Source organism: Buteo buteo, chromosome 11 (assembly GCF_964188355.1).
Source record: "Buteo buteo chromosome 11, bButBut1.hap1.1, whole genome shotgun sequence".
Lineage (NCBI taxonomy): Eukaryota > Metazoa > Chordata > Aves > Accipitriformes > Accipitridae > Buteo > Buteo buteo.
The window spans coordinates 21909780-21930894 of NC_134181.1; the positions used below are offsets into that span (position 1 = coordinate 21909780).

The 21115-nt window shown below is 42.2% G+C and overlaps 2 protein-coding genes across 8 annotated transcripts in view; both read left to right on the plus strand.

The window, feature by feature from the left end:
* The window catches only part of GLG1 (golgi glycoprotein 1), an 87669-nt gene extending 67233 nt beyond the window's left edge, over positions 1-20436 (plus strand). Inside the window, exons 11-26 of the mRNA XM_075040389.1 lie at positions 290-443; positions 2136-2273; positions 3094-3180; positions 4081-4143; positions 4839-4952; positions 5324-5412; positions 6286-6403; positions 7389-7481; positions 8030-8167; positions 9483-9606; positions 9958-10100; positions 10333-10434; positions 11104-11211; positions 11852-11972; positions 13898-14004; positions 15079-20436. Of these exons, the coding sequence (XP_074896490.1) occupies positions 290-443; positions 2136-2273; positions 3094-3180; positions 4081-4143; positions 4839-4952; positions 5324-5412; positions 6286-6403; positions 7389-7481; positions 8030-8167; positions 9483-9606; positions 9958-10100; positions 10333-10434; positions 11104-11211; positions 11852-11972; positions 13898-14004; positions 15079-15246 (1867 nt within the window). The 3' untranslated portion in view covers positions 15247-20436. The remainder of the gene's footprint in view (positions 1-289; positions 444-2135; positions 2274-3093; positions 3181-4080; positions 4144-4838; positions 4953-5323; positions 5413-6285; positions 6404-7388; positions 7482-8029; positions 8168-9482; positions 9607-9957; positions 10101-10332; positions 10435-11103; positions 11212-11851; positions 11973-13897; positions 14005-15078) is intronic.
* A 131-nt stretch (positions 20437-20567) lies between these two features.
* PDPR (pyruvate dehydrogenase phosphatase regulatory subunit) overlaps positions 20568-21115 on the plus strand; it is a 28029-nt gene continuing 27481 nt past the window's right edge. For 3 of the 7 annotated variants that reach the window (XM_075040391.1, XM_075040398.1, XM_075040393.1), the window contains exon 1: positions 20675-20993. The gene's annotated coding sequence lies outside the window, so the exon portion shown is untranslated. Of the gene's footprint in view, positions 20633-20671; positions 20994-21115 lie in introns of those variants that run through there. The other 4 variants (XM_075040392.1, XM_075040394.1, XM_075040395.1 and 1 more) reach the window with 4 other exon arrangements.

Consider the following 21115-nt stretch of genomic DNA (forward strand, 5'->3'; position numbering starts at 1 on the left):
GCATTTGGCTGGCATGCTGCAGAAGAGAATGGGAGGCACTTCAAGAAGCGTTGAAGATTTAATCTGTAATTAAAGGTCTTGGTGTATTTTTGCAAGATTAGGGAGTTGACTACAAATTGAGTGATGGGCATCTTGCCACCTGTTGGTTCAGTTGGGTAGACACTGCTGTAGAATGATGTGGTGGTGTATGAAACTTGAAGTGGATTATTCTGCCTCAAAAGCATCTCAGAATATGAAAAAAATGTTAAAAGTTTGTATAAAGTGCTAGTGCTAACTTCTTTGTTTGCAGATTGGATACAGTCCTTTACCGCAAGTGTCAGGGAGATGCTTCCCGTCTCTGCCATACCCATGGCTGGAATGAGACTAGTGAGCTGATGCCTCCAGGGGCTGTTTTCTCCTGCTTGTACAGGCATGCGTACCGCACGGAGGAGCAAGGAAGGAGGGTAAGTGCTGGAGTGCAACTTGCTGCTCTTACATGTGTGATAGAATGGTTGTGTGTACATTTGGAAGTTGGATGCCCTGTGCTAAAACTGCAAGAACTTGCAAAAGCTACTTAAAGGCATTCACTGTAGGTGGTAGTTGCACTGCTTCAGATGCCCAACTCCTCCTCAAGTGTGCCTTGAAGGTCTGTGGTGGTGTTCTGGTAAGGCAAAATAGCCCCATCAAGATGTGACAATTGCCTGCAGGGGGAACTGTATGCTGACAACAACTTATGTATATTTGTTCAGACACAGTTCAAGTCCTCCCTCTTGTCTTTCCAAAGAGGAATGTGATTCCTTGTAGATAGCTAGCATAGCTGCAAAATTGGTTTTATGCAAAAAGGAGTTCTGAGCCCAGCTTTCCTAGGCTGTTTCTAATTAAGTTTTTTTTTTGAGTACAATTTCAGATTGTGCTCCATTAAATTCTTCCTATTGATATAAAGTATCCTTTCAGTTCTTTGGAGCATACTGTGCTGGTAAATGTGCTTATGCTGTCTTTAAAGAAGATAGTAGGGATCTGACTTGCAGCTTTGCAGTCTGGAGATACAGCATAATCACATTTGTTTGGTTCAGATCTACTCTTTCCAAGTTTGCTGCCCTCTTGTGCCTTTATCAAGGCACTCCCTTGAGAGCAGCTGGGTACTTGGTCCCATTTCTTTTGGCACTGTAGTGTACACAGGCCCTAGGAGTTGGTGGGTTTACACAATGGCCTGGCTTAGAAATTAATTTCTACAGCTTGATTTAAAAGGTCTTTTGTGGCAGAGGTCAAGTATTGATTGAAAGCACCTGTCTTTTAGGAATAATTTTTTTTAATGCAGTTTGTTAGTCTGCCGAGTTGAGACTTTTTAATTCCATTTTAAATTAGTGCTGACCAAAGAAATCAATAGTCCACCCTGCAAATAATCTATCAGAGAGAGAGAAGGCTTTAAAATGTATTTTCTTGTGGAAAGTAGGCTAAGGGAACAGCTGTCATTTTGAAATTTAGTGTTTGAAAGCAAACTGATCAGAGGTTAGATCTGTACTTTTTTCCAGTGCTGCCCACAAAATGCTAGGTAACTTTTAGTGGTTTGGATTTTTAAATGTATGAAGTTTTAAGATTCAACTGGTGCATTTTAGGTCTGACAAGCACCATACCAGTATCCCTTGATTTTCTGCAATTTGTTTCTTCCTCAGTCTTGGTAAATGCTGGCTGCGATGTGCTGCAGTGGGGATTGCTGAGAAGAAATTACAGCTGGACTATATTGCCTCATTCTGGGCTTCCCTTTTGGTATTGAGAGCATGAGCTGTTTTGACTTTCTTCTCCAGAAGCAGTCTGTAGCTTTGTATGAAAGGGGCAGTGCAGCAGATAATTTAGGGACCTGCTTTGACATCTCATTTCAAAAGCAAAGTGAAGGTTTAAGAATATAAAATTTATTGTAGTGGAATGAAAGGAGCCTTCATCCAAACTAAATGACAGAGCTCTGAACTCTTTTGGAACTCGGATCGCTTGTGGGGGCCCCAGCAGGCTCATGCTGATCAGTACAGGACAACTTGTGTGCTTTCTGGGATTGCTGATGGCGTTTGTGGTCACTCTCAGTACCTTACTTGACAGCATCTTGTTTTCATTGGGTGGGTTTAGAGACCCCATACACTAAATGCTCTTTGACCTCTTTACAGCTATCACGAGAGTGCAGAGCAGAGGTCCAGAGAATCCTCCATCAGCGTGCCATGGATGTGAAGCTGGACCCAGCCCTTCAGGACAAGTGCATGATTGACTTAGGGAAGTGGTGCAGTGAAAAAACAGAGACAGGGCAGGTACTGTACACAGTAACACTGGTAATTCAGTTGCAAAGCTGGAGGGGTAGGAAGGGCAAAAAAGGGGAAGAAGGGACGTCTTGCTGTTAGCTCTCTTTTTATAGCTGAGAATATATTAAAAATGTGTGTGGTTTGAAACAATCTACACTAGACGGAGAGATGGAGGTGATACGAAGAATCTTTGTGCCTACTGCGTGGCTTCAGTAGGTTCAAATGTGTAGTGGAATGAGAAGGGGGAAGGGGTTACTTAACAAGAAGGACTTGAATGAAGCAACCCCACCCCACCCTGACTCTTATTTGTAATATTCTATGACAAGCTTGACATTTCCCACATAAACTTTATGCTATTTTCATCTGGCAAATACTGACATGCTTCCTGTGTTTATACAGAACTGAACTAACATCTGCTACTACTTAACAAAGTTTCAACAAATACTTTCATGTTAAATTGCTGTGCCCTAGCATAGCTGTAGGGGAGGAGCCGTTCAACAGCAGATGCAGTAGAGCATACACCATTGTCTTTTTGAAGCGCCCGTCATAGGTTGTAGTTTAGGTAATTAACCTCTCATTAAGGTTATGTGAAGGGCAAATTAAATGTGATATTCCAGAAGTGAAAGCACATCATGCAGCTTTTGAGAACAAGCAGTAATATCCTAGATGAACATTCTCAATCTCTACGACGTATATGTGTTCTGGGAGTACCAGTAGAAGAGTGGGATTAAATGAGATTTAGGACTTTGAGGAGCAGGGCAGTTCCACGTGTGTTACAACATTTCAAATTGGGTTCTTGGATCACACACTAAAGAGTCTGTTTTTGTAGGAGCTGGAATGCCTTCAGGACCATCTTGATGACTTGGTGTCTGAGTGCAGAGACATAGTGGGAAACCTCACTGAGTTGGAGTCTGAGGTGAGCAGTTTTCAGCCTGGGATAAAGGGAATAGTTGAGCATGTCAAGTTAAGCCTGTCATTTTGATAATGATGAAAAAAAGTGAAGTTAGAGTAGCTGTAGAAATGCAGCTCTCTGGGATCAAGCAGAGACCATCCATTCTACCCTGTACAATGTAAGTTTTCATGTGGGGTTCTTGAGGAAGAGAATTGAACAACGGTTCAGGATTTTAGGCTGGCGATGACATTTCTCCTGCTTAAAATCGGTCATGGTACTGAAGCTAAGATTTCGTGCTAAAGGTAACTGGGTTACCAGTGCAAAAGTCAAGATATGTCATGAGACTTCATTTTTTTTTTTGGTCTTGCTTGCGAGTAGTTTTGAGTACCATATTGCAACTTTCCTCCCCGTCCCAAAAGTTTTGCAAGAAGTAACTGCCAGGTGCATCATTAGAGGTTTTCAGTGAGGTCAGCAGCTTTACTTATTTTATGAAGCTGCATGTTTTATTATCTTGCCCCAGACTGTTCCATGTATCTCTTAAAACTTGCATTGTGCCTTAGGGAAAGCTTCCTTCCCAGTGATTACAAAATGACTTGCTCGGAACTATTATTAATCTTTAACTCCTGCCTAGGTGTAAGGTGATTTCTAGTGGTGTAGCATCCAGTTTGGAGAAGGTTTGCTGAAATATCCCAGCAGTGAGTTTCTGTGGAGACCAGGCTGCTCCCTTAAGCTGGAAGGTTTGTCTTGCATTCACCACGTTGTTGGCAAGAGTGAACCCTAGGATTTCCAGAATTGAAGGGCAAAGCTGTCTGGATTTCAAAACCCTTTAAACTGGGTTGTGTTTAACTTGTTATCACAGGTTTTTTCAGAGCCTTTTTTCTTTTCTGTTCACTGTGAAAATAAAATATTGCATGTTTTCTGCAGGACATTCAAATTGAAGCCTTGCTGATGAGAGCGTGTGAGCCCATTATCCAGACATTCTGTCATGTGAGTACTCCATAATAGTGTGAATATCTTTTTGGGGGAAAAAGCACTGTGTAGGAAAGGTTAGAGATTTTTAGTATTAGTTCTTGGTGTACTTCTTACAGTCCAAAAATAAAATCAGAGGTAAGAAGTTACAACGGTCTTTTTAATTAAAAAAACACCCTAACCCAAAAATTCTTAGTTCTATCTAGTACTTCTGCTGTTGTCAGAGTCCTACCACAAAAGCTAGAGGTTTAAAGATGAAAACTGCCATGTAATTGGAAAAATCACTCCTTACAGTGGGTTAAAAACTAAACTTTTTTCCTTCCCCCTTGGCTGCAGGCAGCACATCTACTCTGTGCAGCTGCTCAGCATTGCTGAAATAACTTCTTACATTGCTCTAGGATTGAGTAGTTAAATAGCAATGGAGGCACCTAACTAATACTTCATGTAAGCATTGAGTCTCTGCAGTATGTTCTCCTGAGTCTAAAGTGTGCATGTGCCTGAGATGATTCTTTTCTGAACTGTATCTATAAATGTAGTTGAGTGGTAGAATTGTGTGGTACAACTCTAGGGTGGTCAGTTAATGGTGAGTGTAAGCTCACAATAGAGTGTGGGACTGTAAGTTCCATTATTTCTTGGTCACAGTGGGCCAAAGGAGTGTAAAAATCATGACTTGTAAGAGTAGCTTATTTTTAAGCCTTTCATCTCTTCTTCAGGAGGTTGCAGATAACCAGATAGATTCTGGGGACCTGATGGAGTGTCTAATACAGAACAAACACCAGAAGGAAATGAATGAAAAATGTGCAATTGGAGTTACTCATTTCCAGCTGGTAAGCAGCGCTTTGCTCCGCTATCAATGGAAGCCTGTTCTGTTCCTTGAGGGTGTTGACAGAAATTAGCTAATTATGAAACCCCTCCTTCTTTGAGATTGATTTCCCACTGTATTTAAAGTGCTCTTGTGAATTCACTGTTGCGCTTGCATGCCTGGTCATAAATGGTTGCTTGTGGAGATGATTTATTTTCAGGGCCACCTTCCTTCCAGATGTATGGTAGATAGGGTGCCAGCTTCTTCAGCAGTGCAGCATCCCCCTTACTTCCCCATTAATAAGTTATGGACAGAAGCATTTGCTGATTTTATGATTCAACAAGTGTTCTTTTCAGGCAGCACTTCTCATTTTTTTTCCTCATTTCTCTCTTGCAGGTTCAAATGAAAGATTTTAGGTTCTCATACAAGTTTAAAATGGCTTGCAAGGAGGATGTGCTGAAACTTTGCCCCAACATCAAAAAAAAGTATGTAGTGCCTGACCAAACAGCAATGTCATTGTACAAATATGTAAGAAAGTTACAGGATATTTCACGATAGGACAGAAAATGCGGGACTTCCTTTAAAGGCTGATTGTTTTGTGTGTTTACCCTTAGTGACTGCATTCTGCAGATGCTTAAGGTAGAGGCATTGCCTGCCTCTTTAAAATTACTTCTGCTTTACTCTTGCGTACAAGCCTGTCCTCTTTATTTTTCTTGCTCTGAAAATAGCTAATGATTACAATTAGTGGACTGCATGTCCAAGGATGTTTTATATCCTTGCTAGATTCATCGTCTTCTAAGATGCAGGCTACAATTGTTCCAGTTGCTGATCTGGGAAGGGAAAATATCCCACTTGTTTTAGCTGGTTTATTTGTTTTGGTGTAAGGGGTTTTCTTCAATGGCTTACTGCAATGACGTAAGGCTAAGTTACACACAAGGTCAGTCCTGTTCATGGATAGCAAGACTATTTGCATTTTATGATATAAACGCCCTTCCCATAATGCAAAAGGATTGCTGCAATGCCATGTAGGTATTAATCTATTTCTGAGATTAAGTAAAGCTTTTCTAAAGTGCTCAAGTGACATAAGAGCAGAGGTCTTGCTGGGCCGGGCTGTGGTGGGATTTTGAATATCTTCTTGTCTGCTGATCTAGACTCCAGTTAGCATTAGATTTGGGTTTTAATTGTGATCCAGTTACTCTACATAGAACTGCACCCAGGCTAGAAGTAAGCACAGATGCACAAGGACTTTGTTGTGTTTGGGTTCTTGGGGTCAGTTTCTCTGATGTGGTGATCCAACACCAATCTTGGCTGGCCTAAGTGAAGGGTATCTGACTAAAAAGCTGTTTTCTTTTCTGCAGGGTGGATGTAGTGATCTGTCTGAGCACAACTGTGCGCAATGATACTTTGCAGGATGCCAAAGAGCACAGGGTGTCTCTGAAGTGCCGCAAACAGCTGCGTGTTGAGGAGCTGGAGATGGTAAACATGCATGAAACTCTTGATCTGCCTGCTTTTCTAGTGAAGTCCTTCAATTAAAGCTTCCTCGTTTGTCTACCCTGGGAAAAAAAGAAATTAATTTATAAGACATATCTAACTTATTTTTTCCACTCTTCTTACAACACGATGTTCAATTGCCCTTCATGGTGAAAGTAATGATTGTCTACTTTAATGCTTTAAATATAGTCTCATAAAGGCTAAGGCAAGGTGAATAGTCATTGGAATTTCAGCTAAAACTGATTACATTTAGATAGCAATGTGCTACACATGCTTATGTCCTTGAAGTCCTCTATGAGAGAATAAAAGCTACATTTTACAGAGTGAGGAAATAAACACAGATGAAGCAGCTTGACTCCAGCTCCTTTAAGTTGCTCAGTGGATAAACAGGAGTAGTATTTGTTCTGGGAGGCAAGGCTGCATCTCATCTTCCTGCTGCAGTGCTTGCAGCAATAAACTCTGAAGTTCTTTGTCCAGTAGATAGTGTTTGAGTGTTAAAGCTTCATCTTAAGTAGGCCCCTATCAGAAGAGGCAGCACTCTTGCCTTTGTATGGAAGAATTCAAATGTTGGGCATCACTAAAAGCAGGAATTTCATTCACATCCTCCAGGTCACCCAATAGATGGGTGGCTATTAATATGTACTTTAGAAAAGTACATATTTAGTTGTCTTGGACATTTGTGTTGATGCCCTTTTATGAGCAGCAATGGAAACAACTTGCAAGCTCTAAAATTCGGTTTAAACCCTTTCTTCAGTGTAAAAAGCCGACTGATCCACTGCATGGATTTGCAAAGTTGATTTCCCACTAACACCACTTCTCACACTCAAGACCCTTAAATTCAAAGAAACTGACCTGCCTGTTGTGAGTTGCTTGCTTTTCGTGAGTAAAGGGCTCTAGTTAATAGGTTAAAAAAGTAAAATAGTCTTTAGAGTCCTACTTTTAAAAGTTTGTATTATAATTTATCCTGCAGACCGAGGATATCAGACTTGAACCAGAACTGTATGAGGCTTGTAAAAGTGACATCAAGAATTACTGCCAAAACGTGCCCTATGGCAATGCTCAGGTAATGGATTTTATTAATAATTTACAATTTAATTTCTGCTGTCATTTCAGAAAACTTTTGGAGAATGCTTTTGCCCCTGTGAGTGCAGCTTTAGATTTTCATTTTGATATCACTGAAATCTTTTGGCAGTGTTTTGGAATGTTAAATTATTTTTTTTCAGCGGTTCACAAGCATTAATCCTGGGTGAATGCAATGCTGTGAACACTTCATTCTTTATTTAATGCTAGTTTTAAGTTACTAGCAGCTGGTTACTGCAAATGTTGCTAAAGATTGCTTAGGCATAATGTCTGCAAGATGAAGTTTGCAGTTTTGGAGTAGGTCCAGGTGACCCTCTTCACCTCATTAAATCTTTGTAAGAAAAGATGAGCTTAAACCAAGTCCTGGAAATAAGCATTGGTAATTTTGTTAAAATCTAGGCATTGGGAACTTAGCTGCACAAATCAGGTGAAGATAGCCATTAGGGGAACACATAGCTGTATGTTTTGAGCAGCGTATGACAGAATCATATCAACAATGCGTCCATTAACAGTTGTAATACTGTGTTGTAGATTATTGAATGCCTGAAAGAAATCAAGAAGCAGTTGAGTACCCGGTGCCACCAGAAGGTGTTTAAACTGCAGGAGACAGAGATGATGGATCCAGAACTGGACTACACGCTCATGAGAGTCTGCAAGCAGATGATCAAGGTAATGGCAAGTGTGCTGATTAAAGAGAGTGAGTTTGGGATATAAGAGCTTTTTTTGTTCCCGTTAAGGCTTGTTAGAAGACTGCTGTGTTGTTTCAGAAGTATGCTTGCTTTTTTTGCATAGTAATCTGTTTCTTAACTCTGAATCAGGCTGAGGTTTCTTCAGGACTCTTTCAACTTTACTTCTTCCAAATGTCTGATCAAAGCCTGTGCATTAATAAATTAGTCTTCCCAACTGCCAGCAGAATTGAGGAGGAAGTCTGTCCTGAGGCTTCTAATACAGTTTTCATCCAGTCAGTTTGGATTTGTATTGGCTTTTAGCAAAGGTGAAGTTAAGATCACAGAGAGGAGTAACATCTTCAGTTCACTGCTGACCTGGTGCACACAGACTTTCATTGAACTGATAAAGCAGGCAAAATCGTGCAAAACTTAAAATTAGAAATGCTGGCTTAAAGTGGTACTCTGTGGAAAGTAGCAGTGAATGTTAATACAAGACAGTCTTGCACAGTAGCCAGAATTGCAAGCCCTGAAACACTAGTATGTGTGGTCTGTATGCAGTACCCTGGCTCCATATTGTGGCCAAAGAACAACATCTTGAAAATTTATTGCTTTCCAGTATAGACTCATGCTTCTAAAAAAAGACCTGTAATCCACCAAAATGGTGAGCATTAGAAAGTGCGATAGCCTTATCTATTGCCTGCAGAATTAGTTTCTAACAAAAGAAGTTAGTACTTTGGTCTGAATTTTGGGTAAGGTGGTTCACTTCTGACTATCTAATTCAGGGTGGGAATGGGCAAATTAGTATCAGTGAGCTGTTCTCTGCTTTCTCATTCTGTATGGTCTTACTTTGTCCTGAGTGTTACTAATGAAGTCTTTAACCTGTTGCTTTGTCCAACCAGCATTTATGCAGAACAGCAGTATGTGTATAGACTTAAGAGTCCCTTTTTAGTTTCCAAAATAAAGGGGAGTGAAAGTAGTTGGGTTTGAGACCTAATTTGGTGGCTGTTTCTTGCAAAGTGTGCTGCAACTTAAGAATATAAAATAAAGGCAAATTGGTTTTGGTACTGCCAATGCAAGCTGGTGCCTAGAAGCCAGTCAAGACTGTATGGTGTAGTGCTCAGTCCATAAGCAGAGATATTTGTGCCCGTAGTCTATTTAGAGAGTAGCACTGTTCTTTTTAATAGGAGGTGTTGGGGTTAGGGAGTGTGTCTGTATACCTCTGGGTTGGGCAGGTGGTTATTCTCTTTGGTGATTGTAGTTGGGTTTTTTCCAAGTGCTTAGTGATGAAACTTGGTTGTTTGGGATTTTTTTTGTAGCGGTTTTGTCCAGAAGCAGACTCAAAAAATATGTTGCAGTGTTTGAAACAAAACAAGAACAGTGAAGTGATGGATCCTAAATGCAAACAAATGATTACCAAGCGCCAGATTACACAGAACACAGGTACCGTCTTCTGGAAAAAACTTAACTTGCCTGCCAGAGCTCTTGAGTGGTCTGCATGGCTGAAAGAACATTTGCTTTGTTTTATTCTCCTTCGTGGTTGTCAGTGCACACACTGACTTATTTCAGTCAAGTTCTTGAGGGTCAACATGAGTTATTGGATCCACGTTATTCATGAAGCTCTTACAAGTTAAAATTCTGTTGTGGAAAAAACCACTGTTTTTCCCCCAGATTAAATTCATTGGTGGTACAATGTCATCCGGGAAATTTCTATCAAATCTCTTTTGGAGTGTTATGTTCTGTAATCTGAAGAGATGTGTACTCTAATGAAGTTCTGTCATCTTTCCTGGTTAGATTACCGCTTAAATCCAGTGCTCAGAAAGGCCTGCAAAGCAGACATACCGAAATTCTGCCAAAATATCCTGAATAGGGCCAAGGATGATACAGAGTTGGAAGGGCAAGTCATCTCGTGCCTGAAGTTGAAATACGCAGACCAGGTGAGTGGAGCTGGTGCATGCAAATGAGAAACTGTGCTGAGCAACAGTCATTGAACAACAAAATCAAACTTGGGCTTGTGGTGTGTTCAATGTATGGTAACAGGCTGTACATAAATGAGGTTTTTTTACACTCCTATACAAGTATTACAGAATACACAGGTTAAAATGCAAGGTGATTGATCTATGAAAATAAAGGTCATTGAGTGGGTTAATGACTTTCTCCGCTTAATAGCGTCTCTCTCCAGACTGTGAGGACCAAATTCGAGTGATAATCCAGGAATCGGCTCTTGATTATCGGCTGGATCCCCAACTTCAGATGCACTGTTCTGAAGAGGTAGGAGAAGTAGCTCCACAGCTACTTTTTCAGGATGAAAACTGCCTTTGTGTTTCATAAAGTCCTTTCATGTAACAGATTTTTGTTTCTTAAAACATGAAGTCTCCTGATAATTAAAACAAAACAAAAAAAAACCCTTTAAACTGCTTCTAGCTTGTCAGGTTCTCTGCTTGTGACTTTTGCCCAGTGTGCAAGAATTGCAGTTTCCAGTGCAGTGGTAATATGAAGTTAATTTTTTCTTCTGGGATCTCATTAGTACTTGTGACTATGGAAAAATACTGCTTTCCTGTTGTAAAAATTTGTCTTAGTTCTCTGGTGGTCTTAACCTTAACTGGAATACAGTCAGATTTCTGAGCTTTCACTTTTGATAGCTGAATCAGCCATGCCTCAAGTATTGCTTATTTCCTATCTTAACATTATTTCTATGCTCTTTCCCTCCCTGCCTTCCTCAGTACAGTAATACTGACTTTATGCTGTTGGATTTCAAAGGGTATGCATATTGCATGAGCCAGACTGCAGTTGGCTCTGGGGATTCTGAGGGAAGAATGTGTCTCATCATGTGTTCTCTAGCTGCACCCTGTGATGAACTAATGTATTGAGATACAAATGTGCTAAAAGGCAGAATGTTTGTTGTGAACTACTTGTGTTAAAATACCTTCTTGAAAATAGATTTCCAGCTTGTGTGCAGAAGAAGCAGCAGCTCAAGAGCAGACTGGGCAGGTGGAAGAATGTCTGAAAGTGAATCTGCTGAAAATAAAAACTGAAATGTGCAAGAAGGTAAAGGAAATAAGTTGAATGTGCTCTAAAAGGCATCCCATCCCTGCAGAAGTCTGTGATTTTTCCAGATCACAGCCCAGGCCATGTTCTAGCTATTGCAAAGCCAGAGCTCTGCAAATTTCCTTACACATCTTAGTTCTGGCCTGCAGCAATTCAATTCCATTTCAATTTGCCAGTGAAAATTGTGCCGACAATGCCTCCTTTGCAATTCCAGGCTTGGATCCTTTCTTGATTATGTTTGCCAAAGTTTCTTGTTACTAATCTGTTTCCTGTTGCTGTCTCCGTTGCAGGCTTCCTGAGTGCTGGGTGTAGCCTAGGCACTGGCTATGATCAAGGGCTGTATGAATTGCCTCATGGCTATGGCACCTTATTTCAGTCCTAACTGAAGTAACTCTGGCGTATTGACTTTGTATTTTAGATTAATATGGGTATTTTAATGAACATAACTATGGTAACCCTTATAAACCAGGATATTTAATCCAGCCTAAACCAGCATTCATAGCCTCATCCAAGGACAGTGGTGTTTTTCCCATGATCCTGGATTTAAAAAGATATGATGCACCTTTCAGAAACATTGAGCAGTATGAGTTTTGTTCTCTCTCCTTTTTTTGAGATGTACTTGTAATTTGCCCCTCCCCAGGAAGTGCTCAACATGCTGAAGGAAAGCAAAGCAGATATATTTGTTGACCCAGTGCTCCACACAGCCTGTGCCCTAGACATCAAACACCACTGTGCTGCCATTCCACCAGGGAGAGGACGTCGTAAGTGCTCATGCTTTAATCGTATAACATCTCGGTCTTGAGAGTCTTAAGCTGTATTTTTTTAGCAGCATATCTTAAGTACAAGATATTTCCACCAGCCCTTTGCAGGTAATAAGGTGGAACAGCTGCAGAGGTGGTAGATGCCACCAGAAGGTGGCTATCAAGAAGTCCTTCCTTGTGTCCAAGGCGGGACCTATTCTTCAATCCTGATACAGTATCCTTGCAGACTTAACTGCAAATTTTATGAGCATATTTTATGTTCCATCATTCATACAACTCCTGACAATAGTGTGTGATACCAGATCTGTAACCCTTCTATAAAATCTCTCCTCAGTTAAATCCCATTGAAAATGAACTATTCAGTCCATGTGTATTACATGGACTCATTTTTCAGTGAGGTTTATCTCCCACCCTGTATCAGCTTCGCACAAGATAACAGCTCCCAAGCTTGCTTATGCCAATGTTATATCAGACTGTATCAAAAGCTTCCTTAGAACTAAGCTGCTTCTCTTACAGAAGCAAATCAATTTGGTTTCACAAGATTCATTCTTAGCTAATCCCCTTGGTCCTTCTTTCTTCGTGTCTGTCTTTGTCCATGGTTGGCTTCTTTGTTTCAGTATTTTTGACAGATAAAATTAAACTGAAATCCTTTGATGTTTCTTTTTTTTTTTTCCCTTCTGCTTAAACATATCATTTTTTTCTTTTCCAATATTGCAGAGGGTAGGTAATCTTTATTACACTTTCTAAGTTCACATAGTGGCTAAAGGCTTTGAGACTTCATCAGCTGTTTCAAGTCCTCCAAGACTGAGTTCAGCAGGTTCAGACCACTTGAAACATGATTTATTTAAGTATTTCCTAACTCATTCTTCTCCTGTTTGAGGTCAAGCTCTTGCGCTTTGTTACTGCTATTACGTTAGCTAGCTGGATAGTATATATGGCTGTTTAGGGAAAGGTAGTGGACAAAAAAGTTCTGAACTTTCTCATCTTTCTGAGTTTATCTGCCATTAAAAATAGCAGCCAAGTATTTTCCTGGTCATTATCTTTTGTGCTGGTTACTGAATAACTCCCTGAAATTCTGGATATCCTTTATTTATTCCTGTTTTGTCATAATTCTTTTGATGTGTGTTCTGATGTGTTTGCACTGAAGGTATGCAGAAGTCTGTAGCTTAGAGAGGAATGGGCCTCTGAGTGTTTGAACCGATAATTGTGTTTAAAAAGTCTGGACTTAGTTTAAAGTTTGCAGCCTGTTTGCTATGTACAAAATAACTCATCACTGCAAAGCAGAAAGCATCCAATTAGGGATTATTCAAGTAAAGCAGCATAAGTATAAAATAAAAAATTTTATGTCATTGTCTCATACGAGCACATAAAAGAGCTTATGGGTTAGCCAAGCCACTCCATAGGCACCCAGAACGTTGTGATCCCATTTCCTTTTCACAGGACTGTGTGAAAACTCAGGAAGTTAAACCTTTCCAGAACACTTTGTTTATCAAAAGAAACTCCGAACAAGCCTAAGGAGATGACACTGGTTTTTTCCTGAGCTGAATTTGATATTAATTCTCTCTAAAGGGTAGTGGTACGGGATTTAGAGTACAGCTCATTGAAGGTGCAAATTCATCAGATTTCATAAAATCTCAAATAAATCACATGAATTACATCTTGGAAACATACTGTAATTTCTTTTTGGAAGTCAAAATTCCTTGCACCTCAAAATGCAATGTTAATCATGAATCTTGGTGAAATTGGTAGCTTCAAGGGTACAACAGGGCTTTGTATATAGTCTGTCAGGCTGGCTAGTTTGTTTAGAAAGCTATGTAACTGTCAGCCTTTATGAGAATTGAAGTGTCCCTTTCCAGCAGCCTTTCCATAGCATGTTGTTGAAGCTACTGCTTCTATTTTGTAACACCGTCTTCTGCGCATTACAGAAATGTCATGCTTAATGGAAGCTCTGGAAGATAAGCGTGTGAGGTTGCAGCCTGAATGCAAGAAACGCCTTAATGATCGTATTGAAATGTGGAGCTATGCTGCAAAGGTGAATATGTAAAGGATTTCCTCTTTTTTGCATTGGACCTTTCTGTTGCAAGCTATTTATGAAAAATGTCAACTGTAATGAAATTCTTGTCTCTGAAGTTTAGCATTTTGAGTTTGGTCCAGAAAAATTGAAATCACGTCTCCTTTTTTGAACTTGTATATCTTAACTTTCTGTGTTGTGGTTTAACCCCAGCCAGCAACTAAGCACCAGGCAGCTGCTCACTCGCTTCCCCCAACCCAGTGGGATGGCGGAGAGAATCTGGGGCGTGGGGGAGGAAGTAAAACTCATGGGTTGAGATAAGAACAGTTTAATAGAACAGAAAGGAAGAAAATAATAATGATGATAATAACAATAATAAAATTACAATAATAATAATAAAAGGGTTGGAATATACATTACAAGTGATACACAATGCAATTGCTCACTGCTCACTGACCAATACCCAGTAAATTCCTGAGCAGTGATCGACCATCTCCAGTCAACTACCCCCAGTTTATATACTGGGCATGATGTCACATGATATAGAATATCCCTTTGGCCAGTTTGGGCCAGCTGTCCTGGCTGTGTCCCCTCCCAACTTCTTGTGCCCTGCTAGCCTTCTTGCTGGCTGGGCATGAGAAGCTGAAAAATCCTTGACTTAGTCTAAACATTACTTAGCAACAACTGAAAACATCAGTGTGTTATCAACATTCTTCTTATACTGAATCCAAAATGTAACACTATACCAGCTACTAGAAAAAAAATTAACTCTATCCCAGCTGAAACAAAGACACAGTGTCTGGGATGCATCCTCAACAGTGCAGAATTAAACTGTCTTTGGTGCACACAGGGCTTGGTCTGCAGTAGAGAGGGTCTGGGGCAATGGAATAGGGTCAGCAGAACTTCCTGTTATAAAGCAGTCTCCTGAGCAGTTCCTTCGGATGAATCATTGCAGACCTGCCTGTTTGTGGTTCAGGTGAAGTCTGACAATAACAGGATGCAATAGCAGTACCACAGACTAAACCTGATAAATGCCGAGGGTGAGGGTCACATGGAAAGTGCAGCTTGGCTCATTTATTCCCTTCTCACCTCCAGGTTGCCCCAGCGGAAGGCTTTTCTGACCTTGCCATGCAAGTTATGACCTCTCCGTCCAAGAATTACATATTATCTGTGATCACAGTCGGCATCTGTGTACTCTTCCTCATCGGCCTGATGTGTGGACGCATCACCAAGCGGGTGACAAGAGAGCTCAAGGACAGGTAGAGCCTGGATTGCCTGCTGAAGAAATGCCTGCCCAGTGCCCAGTTTTGTACAGCCCTCCTCTGTATAGTCTACCCACCCCCTCTTGTGAGAGGAGAATAAAAAAAAAAAAAATTAGAACAGCAGCAGGTGTTGGCTCAGTTTTCCCATCCTGGATCTCATCCACAGCATCTTCATCCTATGAAAGTTTGTGTGCAACATTGGCAGCCCAGCCAGCAGCTTTTGTTACCCCTTTGTTAGCAGACTCTCGTTTACCTGCCTGTAGACAAGTCTCTATTGTACTGTTGGAACTGCCTTCACTCTCCAAATCAGACTGATATGACCTGCAGCTCAAGCAGTTTTTAAGTAAATTTTTAAAGAAAGACATATATCTGCATACCGACTATATGATTTAGGTAATGGTTCATACTGAAATCTAGTCATCCTCTGTGGCTGGGTGAAATTGAGGCAGGAAATTAAAAGGTAAATTGCATCTTACACCACAGTTGGCCTTGTTTTGGACATCTTGCTCATCTTATGTAAAGCATCGTCAGAGCATAGTCTTGGACAACCTAAGGACACCAGTCGCTGGTGTCATCATCTAGTGAATATCCTGCTTTTGTGACTGTGGATTTTTTTGGCTGAAAGATGTCCTCCCTTTCTTCCTTTGCCACTCGCAAGATAGAATAAAATACTGACTGGGATCAAATACTCATGTGAGCTGTACAGCTTGTATTTCAGTAGATTAAAGACACGGTGTTAGACGCGAGGCACGTAGAGCCTGTCAGTAGTGTACAGTGCTGCTGTCAGTGGGCATTAAGTGCCCTGATAAGTTACTTGGTCAACTTTTTTATTAGCAACGATGCAGTAAAATTCTAACACTCCTTTTATTTTACCCTGCTGCTGCTAAGCTATTACCCTTCTGAATTAACTATCTAAAGATGGTGTTGACACGCTGGCAATACAGTGCTCTGTCAGTGAGGCAGAAAGCGACTGAACACTCAACATGCTCTGTCTGTAAAATGGTTACTTGTGGGCTAGTGCAGTGGTTTGTAACTGGCCTGTCTGGATCTTAACGGTTTCAGTGGTAGCACTAAAGAGCGTTTTTTGTTTCCACAATTACAATTGATAGTGATAGCAACTGGCATTTCCTGGGACACAGGGCACAGGTGCTGGTCCAGAAGGTCAAGCGGGAGTGGATGGCAGGATGATAGTGTTGTATGAAAGGCAGAAACATCTGGATCTTTAAGGGAAGTAGCTTTCACATTGTTACCATCAGTGTGTGCGCTCGCACTATATAGGCTTACACTTCCAGAACCTAATACTCACACCCAAGAGCCCAAAGAAGGTGTTTCAGAAAAGCTGCACTGGTAGTTGTGATCTCTTCTTACCTTCATTGTTGTTCCTCAAGTACAAGGAGGTGTGGAGATCACAAGCCATGTGCTTTGGCTGAAACATTGAGTGTGTTGGTGAAATCTAGAGTGACTGCACGAGAGTCCACACGTACAGTAGGGATATCCTTTATTTGCCTTTTAGATGTGCTCACAAAAATCATGTGCCTGAAACTGTCCAGGTTAGGCTGATGCTTGAACCATAACTTTATTTTCCCCACTTAGTGCACTGCTAAGCAAGACCTGACATTTCCAGTTCTCCACATTGTTCTGTAGAGGAACAGTGGAGGTGGTTTTGAGACACTTTGCAATGTGGACCAGCTAATTCTGATGATGCTGCGTGTACAGAATGGTATATACAAAATACTGTGAGCTTTTGCTGCAACTGAAGCTTTTTGCAAACATATCTTCATCCCACTCAGAGGATGGACAGCAAACTATTAGTGATACAGTTTTAGACTTACTATGCTAGTGAGTCTTTCACAAACACTTCTGGTTTTCTATCAAAGTATTATGAACACAAGGCAAGCAGTAGCGGAAGTCTGAGCAATGAAGGTTCAGTGGAGAATTAGCACATGATAGGGTTGCAGTGAAGTGGTTAGGTAGAACAGAAATTAAGCCTGAATTCTTTCTCTCACCCCTCTTCCCTGGTGCTAACAGAGCTTAACTGGTCCTCTGTCAATGTGAAGTGGAGCAGAAGAGGAATGGTTGATCATGTCTCTTGAGGTAGCACAGGTGTGTAACACCACAAATGTCAGTTTGGCAATTATAAGTGTATATTGTTTCACTTGACAGAGTGCTGAAATTACTGCTGTAGAGATGGGTGTGTTCACAGAGCTGCCGGCAAGGGAAGTGGGATCTCTGTGCAGCCTTGTTTGCTTGGCACAAGTCCTGCTTCTCAAAATGTCTATTGGGCATAATTAAATTGCTATTGGAGGGCTTTTTTTAAACTGTTGTGACTTTTTGAAAAGGCATTTTGTAACCTGATTAGCTTGAAAAGCCTAATTAGATGGTTTATCGTCTAGAAATAGCATCTTCCACTAAATTCCAAAAGACATTGCAGTGAAAATTGTAGATTTGTAGCCGTAGTTCTGAATGTGAACCCTGTTCAGCTCTGAGGGTGACTTTGTTTACTTTCAGATATGTCTTTCTGGGTTTTTTGCTTTTTAATTTAAAGAAGGTTAAGGGTGCCTGAAGTGCTGCACTAGGAGTCTGTGGCCTACGGTGGTGTTAGTCTATGGTCAGTGGTGTTTCTGACTGTCGGCAGGCTTACCTGGGAATTTGGTTTCAGGGTGAGTACTCTGGGATGGTGTTGTAGGTATGTGTCTGGAGGCCCTCTGAAGCAAAGGTAGGAACTAAATAATTTTCTGCATGGTTCCCTTGGATACCTTTTGTCACTGTAAGGACACAGACCCACCTTTTAAAGGTATGACACTGGCAAAGGGTCCAGGCCATTTTATCATTGAGGATCATTACCTCTTCATGTTTTAAAATGGGGCCTCCTGCCACTGCTAATGAGCGAATTTGCTTTTTTCATGACTAGAAATCTATCAGTCCCAGTCTTGAAACATCCTCCTCCTTTTCACATAATACATGACAATCTAGAGGTCTCAAAAGCACAGAAACCCACGCAAGTACTCTTCCTAAAATAACCTGCTCGTGCTGTTGCCAACACAACATTTTGCCTGCAGGTAACCAGTTTCCACTGTGGGGAAAGAAAGAAATGGTTGTAAGAAACACTGCTCTTGCCTTGAACTTGAGGAAGCCTTTTTAACTTCTCTGATGTAACTGAGAGTGCTAGATAGCTGCGATCAGCCAAGAGAAGAATGTTTGTATGGCAAAACCTGGGGTATCCCTTCCTCTTCATGACCCTTGCCTCTCGGTGGAGAAGGCTGCCTTCCACAGAATGAAATTTGGGAGGTGCTTTCTTTTTTTCTCCTTGTCATCACAAAACCTTCTCTTGGAGAGCTTATTCTAGACGTGGTGATGCTGATGCTCTGGGGATGTATGGAAGGGCTAGATGAGTGGGACCTAGCAAGGCATGCAGCTCTCTGTTTCCCTCCTGCTGCTGCAAGGGTTAGCAAGTTATGTTTTCTAAGTGACAGCATGTGTTTAGATGACTTGGGTAAGGGGGACTGTGCATGACGTGCACCTTGTTACTTCACTCCTGCTAGCCCATTAGTGTTCATTCTTGTTGACCTTAATAAGCTTATTTATTGTTTACCTAGTGGGTCTGATCAAGTCCTATTGCTGAGTTTCACCTTGGGATTCTCCTGCCTTGCCTCTTGTCATTCAGGCTGCTGGAGTAACTCATGTGGGTGGAACAAAATGACTGGCACTTCAAATACTGTCCAGTGAGTTGAGTACATGTATGTCTGTGTTGCTGCAAAGGGCTGGAAAAGCCCTAATGAAGTTCAGATAATTCTGTAACAAAATGTAAGCATTTCACCCAGAATCTGACACTTAAATCCATGTGAATATAATCAATCTTGCTCTGAAAGGATCTACAGTAAGCACATTGTATGAAAAATAATGGAGAGAAGTGAATGTCTCTAAGTACAGAAACTAACTGCAGGTGGGCACAGAGGGAAGAAATGTGACGAGCCAGAGGGATTGCTTGAATCCCATAGTGTTGTAGAGGAATTGTGTTCGAGTTGGATGGTGACTTCTGTTAAAACACAACTTTTATTATTTAGTTGAAAGAAGATTGTAGTACCTTTTTTTTCTTTATCTTTTTTTTTTTAAAGGTAGTTTTGAGGTGTGTGAGTGCATGAGTGTGGTATGAAATCAGAACATTTCACCTAGCACTTCTGTCCTTATTTAAAAGATAGCTCTGTGGACTCAAACAGCTGTAGTGTCAGTTTGTATAGAAGTACATTCTTAATTATGGGGTTCAAAATCTTCAAGGCAGCTCCCAGGTACTGATCTTTTTGTGGTCTCCCTGCTTGGAGGCCAGACCTGCTGGCTCTCTTCCACTGATGAATCGTGCTTAGAGGGGACCTAAATCACACGCATCCAGGAAGGAATTTGGCTGGTTTTGCTGTTTCTGTCCCATATTGGTGGAATTTGGCATTGTACCCACTCTGTCAAGTTCCTGAGCGCTGCCTGTATGGGACAGGGAGGAGTAATAACATATTGCCACTTACTGGCCAAAGGCAGATTGCTGTTTTCTCCTTTCACAACACCCAAATTTCATTCCACAGCTGACCGAAAGCAAAAGATCCCTTCCTGGTTGAATCGCTGCACCCTGAAATCCCACTCCACTGCCCCCCGCCGTATTTTCTGAGTAGAAGTGCTTGTGTAGCTTTGCCTTGGAAATAGCGAACTAGATGGGGGAAAAGGGAAGGGTGTGACTTTCACCCCTAGACACTTGTGCCGAATGGAGGTGATCAGAAGCTGTGACTAATGTTTGGGTTGGACTGGACAGTGTACCAGAGAAACCAGAGCCGGGGTTTTGGGGAGGTGAGGGGGTACCCCAGCACACCCAGTTGTCCCCCTTGGGGTGGCACTGCAGGCCTGCCCCCACAGTGTACAAAACAGACCCAGTGGATTCCTGTTGTACAGCGGAAGCTGTTTGAACTTAGTCTGTTTTTTTTATTTTTAAATGTGACATTAACGAGACTTTTTTTTTTGTAAATTGTTTTTCCCCTTTCTGTGTATAAATCCTGGCCGGTCCTTGTTTCGGTTTGTTTTTGGTTTGTTTTTTTTTTTACATGTCCATGCTGTGTAATTTTGAGATGTTACTGAGATTCTGAACATAATAATGTGCATTTTTTTCTGTACAGATGAAATGGGAGAATTTAATAAAAAGAGTCTGCAGGTTTTTACTTGTTGTAGTTTATTTCTTAGGGCTGGCCGCGCCCGCCTCCTGGGGGCGGGGCGGCGTTCGGCCACGCCCCCCCAGCAGCCGGGCTGGGGATTGGCCGGCGGTCGGGTGACGCAGCGCAGAGGGGCGGCTGTTGTGCCGCGGCTGGCGGCCGTAAAGCGCGGAAGGTCAGTCAGGCCTCCCACTCCCCCAGGTGAGCCGGCGCGGCCCCGCCGTCCCCGCGGCCCCGGCCCGCTGCCCTCGCCCCCGCCGGGGCCCAGCCCACGCGGGGCCGCCCGCCGGCACCCCTCCTGACCCGGTCTGCTCTCCCGGCGGCCCCGCAGCGCTCGGCCGCGGGCCTGCCCCGTTCCCCGGGGTCGGGGGGCTCCGGCGGAGGCAAGCAGGCCGAGGCGGCGGCTCCCCCGCCTCCGGGGCTGCCAGCGGGGTTTTCGCTGCTGCCGGCCCGCTTCCCGCTACTGACACCCTTCCCGTCAGGGTGGGAGCGGGAAGCGTGGCGGGCCGTCGGGCGCTGTGCTGCCTTCTCGTACGGATCCGTGGCGTGCGGCAGGCTGCGGGTAAGAGAAACCGCCAGCCTGCAGCAGTAACCCGCTTAGCGCAGGCATAGTGTTAAATTCCAGCTTTGGTCACCGGGCTGCGGTGTTACCGCAGTCCGAGGTCCTGGGTAACGTCCTGTGGT